The sequence below is a fragment of the Cotesia typhae genome, unplaced genomic scaffold (assembly GCF_013202065.1).
Source record: "Cotesia typhae breed Kobodo isofemale line unplaced genomic scaffold, CoteBio_Ctyphae contig_48, whole genome shotgun sequence".
In the NCBI taxonomy this organism is placed as follows: Eukaryota; Metazoa; Arthropoda; class Insecta; order Hymenoptera; family Braconidae; genus Cotesia; species Cotesia typhae.
This window is the reverse complement of record NW_027423756.1, coordinates 3254652-3261613: the sequence shown is the minus strand read 5'-3', so window position 1 is coordinate 3261613 and position 6962 is coordinate 3254652. Positions and strand designations below refer to the sequence as shown.

At 30.0% G+C, this 6962-nt stretch overlaps 1 protein-coding gene across 1 annotated transcript; it reads left to right on the top strand.

Moving 5' to 3' along the window:
* Window positions 1–2845: 2845 nt before the first annotated feature.
* Window positions 2846–5192, top strand: LOC141529437 (uncharacterized). The gene is made up of 2 exons (XM_074245954.1): window positions 2846–3777; window positions 4312–5192. The coding sequence occupies exons 1-2, from the start codon at window positions 3165–3167 to the stop codon at window positions 4800–4802; spliced, it is 1104 nt and encodes a 367-aa protein (XP_074102055.1). The 5' UTR covers window positions 2846–3164; the 3' UTR covers window positions 4803–5192.
* Window positions 5193–6962: the final 1770 nt, after the last annotated feature.

Here is a 6962-nt window from a genome sequence, read left to right as displayed (position 1 = left end):
AAATAGTGCTGCCTGCATTATATCATCTAAAATATTATATGTATGGTAAGTTCAATTTTCTATCTTATAGTTTTCAAAAATTACAACATTTCAATTTATGAACAAAGGGGTGACGAAAAGGATCTGTAACATACTTTGCTCAATTTACTTTGCTTCATATTTGCCAGCATAAATCTTGAGCGCTCCCCAAGACCAATTGAAACGACAATAGTGAAAGTTTTATAGCTTCTTGTGTCGTCAGTAAAGAAATAACATGGATTGTGCAAAGGAATTCGGTAGAGCTTAGGTAAACCAGGTAGGAAGGTATTTTCAGCAAAATAAAACTTGTAGTGACCTTGAAAAATTTTTTTTGTTACCGAAACAACACAATGACGAGACAAACGTAATAAAAATTAACATGAAGATGCTACAAGGATGCAACAGGCGCGTGGCTATGCACGTGTCTCCTTGCTAAAGTTGAGTAGATGAAAGGTAATCTCGAGACAGAAACGAAGGTGAGTCCATAAACTATCTATACTATAGTTTCGGCAACAATATCTTGATCGTAAAACTCAGGTATAATTCTGCTCACCATTGTAAAATCTAAAATATTTGTACCTACAGTACTTCTGAAAATTTCATCTGAAAAAATTTTCAAATATTTAACTTTTACTTGAAGTTAGGTACTTATTATTTTAAGATTATTGTTTACATCAATAAAACAATAAACACACATAATTATAATTATCAACAATTTCCGAAAAATTACATTTTTTTCTGTGCGATTCAAATTGAAATTAAATTTTATTGTTGAGCGACTATAATAAGAATCATTGTATTAATAATTAAAAAATAAACGTTGTATTTTTTTCAATATAAATCGGTAAATTTTTTCCTTCTACGCATGCGTTGTAATTCCAGTTGATACTCCGTTGAGTAAATTAAAGAACACCGCGAAATATTTAAGATAAAAATTTTGTAAATCAAATTTCTTATTGTTTATTAATGAGTAACAAAACATTCATTCTTGTTAAAATTTTGATGAACATTAGTAGTCGTACTTGTTTTAACTTTATAAATTTTTATTTTATTTTTGAAAAACTTGATGCATTATCGAAAATCAACTGTCAAACTTTTTATTGACGAACTTACATTCAATTATAAACAATAAGGTATATATATATATATATATATATATATATATATATATATATTATTTTTCTTTTCTATTTACTTGAGAGTTACTATAGCTTTAGACGGTTGACAATGTTCTATAAAACATATATTATTTCCAGTCTAGGTCATATAAGTACATACGAACATCATTAATCATTCACCCGAAGAACAGTCTCAACTATTTTTAGATAGTTTGCGGCTAGCATTAGGTTTATTACAATTGTATTTATTTTCTTAATGTTTGATTCTTGAATCTATTGTGTTAAATTTTTATTTAACTAACTAATTTTAAAATCTGGTAAAGATTGGGGATGTTTATACTATAGAAAAGTAATCAAGAATACTTATCTCATTAGGCATGCACAAAGGGATTATCTTGTAAGAACTATTGTACAGTCAGAATAGTATATTACATACCTAGGCCAGTAAAATAAGAAAAGTCTCAGATCACATGTAATTGTTGGCCGAGGCGAAGCCGAGGTTGACAAACATGTGGTCTGAGGCTTTACTTTTTACTGGCCAAGGTGTGTATACTATTTTTCTGCTCGACGTAGCCGAAATGTGGCAACTTCGTTTAGCGTAGCGGCCAGAAAGCTGCCACTTTCCGGCCGGAGGGCAGCAAAATATTTTTCTAGAATATATTTGCAATATCAATGACAATTGAAAAATCATATCGCATTTTGTCAATGCATAATATACCTATTGATCAAAAACAAAATAATCCGTATATAAATAACTTTATGACAAACTATCCAAACATGTCCATGGTTTTTAAAACCGAGGAGCATACACAATTAAACATTATTTTCAATTCGTCAACCAGTCTCCCTATAGTCGTAATGTCTATATTATAAAACGAACAAATGACGTAAAAAAAAAGTCACTGAAATCTGGTTATAAGCAACTTCGAAGGTTCTACTCGCTCTTTTAAAAATTAAATCTATATATAAAATTGTTTCGAAAAGTACAAGTGAGACAAAGCTACGGTCTGTAACCAGATTGTAATGTACCTGAAAAAAGATAGGAGAAGAAAAAGAACAGGAGGCGACAGTCGTGTTAAATGTGTATGTATTATATACGTGAGAAATCGTCAATGAAAAAGGGAATGAAAGTGTAGAGAGGGGTGATTAATCGACACTAGTGAACTTTTAGAAAGAGATGTCACTTGCAAGACTTTCTATATCTAGCTTTGCCACGCGCTTTGTTTACTACGTTCACAAACCTGAAATGGCATTAGCGTATTCAATGCTTCTATACACGTATATCATGTATGTGTAAACACTTTTAACGATAATTAAAATGTGTACCTTTTAAATCGTTCATAGTTATACATTTGATATCGAAATTTTTTCCCGAAAATAATTTCCTTGACAGGTAATGTTATTAGTTTAATTTATGAGAAATGAAAAATGCTTGCAATTAATTATGTATAAACCAATTTCCATTAGAAAATATACTAAATTTCTAACTCAATTTTCTGATGGAGGAATGGCCATCATCATTGTGTGTTCTACTAATATATATTTTTGCACTCAAGGCTCAAGGCAGCTGATAGTAGCACCCTCAAAACCTAAAACTTGGCGGGGCACGCTACATGGGGGATAGTCTTTTCTCCCCTCTACTTTGACGACCTTTTCTACAATAAACTGGAGAAAGTTTTCAGGGGACCATTGGCACGCGCGTCAACCCCTGTACCTTATTGTATTCATCCTGTAGCCCCATCCCCCCTTGACTAGCCAACGAAATTGTCACCGAGCTGCACAAATCATTTCGCCTCACTGTACCGTTCGCCTCGGTACATTTCTTGTCACGACGATTGCGTACAGAAGTAAATAAACGAGAAAAAATTTCTTACATTTACCAAATAAGTGTTCAGTTTATAGTATTAAAAATTGTAAAAATTAGTTATTAAGCAGTTTATTGCACTGAGTCGATACTTAAATATAGCGTGCAGTGCTTTTAAGTGTCTAGAAGTTATTAATGTTACCTTACATAAGTAAGTGTTCAAAATGTCAAGCTCGGCGTATTATTCAAACACTGAAGGTGGATATTGGCCTTATCATCCATTTGATAATGCATCAGGTGTCGAAGCTGTACATTCTATGACACCATCCCAGCCAGTTCCGCAACTACATCAGAGCCAACAACAAAATTTATTAAATTATAGTATTAATAATAATATTTCTTCGGATGGATCTACACGTCCAAGTCTTCTGGAAACTATTTTGAAGCACGGAAAAGAAGCAGTTACTGGAGTATACCCACATTTAGGTAATAAACTAAATTACGTATTACATTCAACTACATATATGCCAAATACAACTTTACCATACAATTTTTCATCTTGTTCGGATCGAAGTTCCCCAACGAAAATTATTAATTCAGATACTTCATCACAAGAAAAGTTCCCATTATCTCAAGACTTAGTGAAAACTGAAGAAAAGTTCAAGGACTGTACTTATCCGAATCTAGTGAGAGATACGGAAAATTTTAAAGCTAATGTTGATTATGATTCCGATGAAGATAATAAATATGAAGACTCGGATGTTGCACACTCTCCTGATGATAAATCAGTGTTTAATCAACAAGTTGATTATCCTTGGATGAAGTCGAGTTATACCGGTAAAAAAAAAAACATTTTAATTACTTATTTTATGATTTAGTAAATAATTTTATAAATAATTAATCAATGATCTTGAATTCTAACATTAATTCTAACCTTTTATAAATTATTACTTTATCAGATGCTTGGTTAATATCAAGGTCATTTGATATTTTTACTGCAATCAGTTCATCAATTCATCGAATGCCTTTATACTATTCCATATTTGAACATTTTTTTAGCTTTTAAAATTTAAAAATGAATGAATTAAATAATTGTAGTACAAATATCACATGACCTTGAGTGTAGATTGAGTGTAGGTTACGGAATTTAAGAATTAAACAATCGATGATATATATAACATATCCTTTATTATCTATAATTAGTCTTGATAATTGTCATTATGCAGTTGTACCTTTTTTTATTTATTTATTTAACTTTGCCAATTTTTATTTATGTATAAATGATAATTTGTACTTAATCATCTCATTATTCTTTAATGTCTACATTTAACCTTTTTTTAAGTAATTTTATACCATGTTAAATTTTGATAGATCCTAATGCAATGGGCCAAAAGCGTACAAGACAAACATATACCCGCTTTCAAACTTTGGAACTGGAAAAAGAATTCCACTTCAATAAATATTTAACAAGGCGAAGAAGAAATGAAATTGCAAATACATTAAGTCTCACCGAAAGGCAAATCAAAATTTGGTTTCAAAATAGAAGAATGAAGGCCAAAAAAGATTGCAAAACTGGATTCAATCTCGATTCAGGCTACAGTGAAGAAATTCCACCTTTAAAACAATGCGAACCAGAGAAACTTCCAATTATTCCATCGATTAACACTACACCTCCGATATTTCATAACGTAACGCCAAACCATAACGGCAATTCAGGACCACAACCCTCTATCAACGTTCATCAGCATCAATTACAAGGATCTTATCTAAACTATCACCAATATCAACAAGAGCATCTATATCCAAGTCAGGAACACTTTTCTTATCGTGGCGTACATTCCTATTCAGAGAAACTCAGTTGAACCTTAACTAAAAATCATAAATACCTAAATTGTAACTCTAGGCAGCTGCTTTAAAATGAGTACTATAATTTACGACATGATCTTTCAACAGGCACCTCACGTCAGGTATTTAAGACCCGTTCCTTTATACTTAAAATTACATTGAAAAATCGTAATACGGGTCTTACTTGAAAATATTTTCTATTCTCTTCTAAATGAATAAGAATTTAAAGTCTCATTGAAATAGTATATCCAAAAATTTTATAGCTAAATAAATTATCTATGCAAATAAATTTTTAGTTGTAAATTGTAATTTATACGGGTTCTATGTCTGAAGAGAACCCAAATAATCAGAGTGTACATTATATATTCTAATATTAAAAACGAAAAGTATTTGTAGTTGAAGAAAAATCACTGTTGTATAATTTAAAAATTTTTTTTTTTTGATAAATATTTGATTTTGTTACTATGAACCTACCCTATTTTACTTGCCTTTAATATTATATATTGTAAGATTTTTCGATTATAGTATGAATGACTCTAAATTATTTTTAATAACATTGACGAACGTATTGTTTGAACTTCTGAAATTACACCGAATAAAAAATTTACATGAATTAAGAAAATAATTTTAGAGAATTTCATCATCTTCATTCAAGAAAAAAATTCTTAAACTAAGAATTTTTTCTTGGTTTAAGTAAATTTTACTTGATTCAAGAAATTTTTCCTTGGCCTAAGACAATGAAACTCTTCAAAATTATTTTTTTAGTTCAAGAAATTTTCTCTTGATTCAAATGAATTTTTTTTTCTATGTAGAAGTTGGAATCATAGAGTTACAAAATCGTATAAGAACGGACAAAAAGATCAGTGTAAAAGAGAAGGTCAAACCGATAGCTTTCCTAGGTATAGAGTGGGTTGAAATTTCACACAGAAAGAAAACAAGTATTGAGTCAAGCGAAAATTTTTCTAAATCAAGATAATCAAGAAAAGGAAGACTGAAAATTTCTTGAATGAAGTTAAAATTTTTTGAACAAAGATAAATTTTTTTAAGCCAAGAAAATTTATTCTTGCTCCAAAATAACTTTAGTCTTCCTTATAATTTTCTTGGTTCAAGAAATTTTTTTTTTTTCTGTGTAGTGTTTGTATTATTCACTTTTAATTGTTTTAGAAATTGTATAAATATTCACAGCCACAACAAATTTCGATAATTCCTTAAATTCTTTGGATGTATTTTTATTGAATGAAAATTCACTGTACACGGAGCAAAAAGAATAGATCATATTCATATGTCAAGTGGTAACCATTACTATGTTACATAGTAACGGAAACTTTTGTGAGAATTGAATTTTGAAAATAATGTTTTTCGTTTTTTATATTTTTGATAACAATTTTCATTTGTAATTAACAAAATACAGAAATGAAATAAAAACTCTAAATTTTTTGTAAATAACTCAATAACTGTAGGTGATATCGAAAATTGAAAAAATGATGCTTAAAGAGGAGAAAAATTCTGAAAAAGGAAGTCACAACTCGCGGAATTGTAGCTTCAGAAACAGTAATTTTTATTTATTGTTAAAAATAGAGTTTAGCGTGACTTTTGTCACATGGCCGTTCCGATACTAAAATACGACAGCAGTCGCGCGGAACCCTAATTCGACATTAAATAAAAATTACTGTTTCCGAAGCTACAGACTTTTTTTCAAAAATTTCCCTCTTATCAACAGCCGATCCCTTCTTTTTCTCGCGTCGTACTCACTACAAGAAACGGTACGATCCTTGTTGCACTCATGACTGTGTAGCTATTGCAGATTTATGTTTTTTATTTTTTTTAACAAATGATAACTTTGAAAAAAACGCTCTGCTATGAAATAGAAAATCAAAAAATTTACTACGTAGTAGAGTGTTTTTTTCTAATTCTTCTTTGTCTAGGAGAGGAATACAAAGTTGCAATCGTAGAGACCGGCTGTTAATCTTTCTTTCGATTTTTGATATCATCTACAGTTATTGAGTTATTTACAAATAAACTGAGATTTTTCACTTCAATCATGTATTTTGTTGATAACAAATTCAAATTTTTATCAAAAAAAAAAAAAAATTGAAGAACATTATTTTCAAAATTCAAATCCACATCGAATGAGCGATTTTTCATATTTTACCACAATTTTTAAGATTTTATCGCGG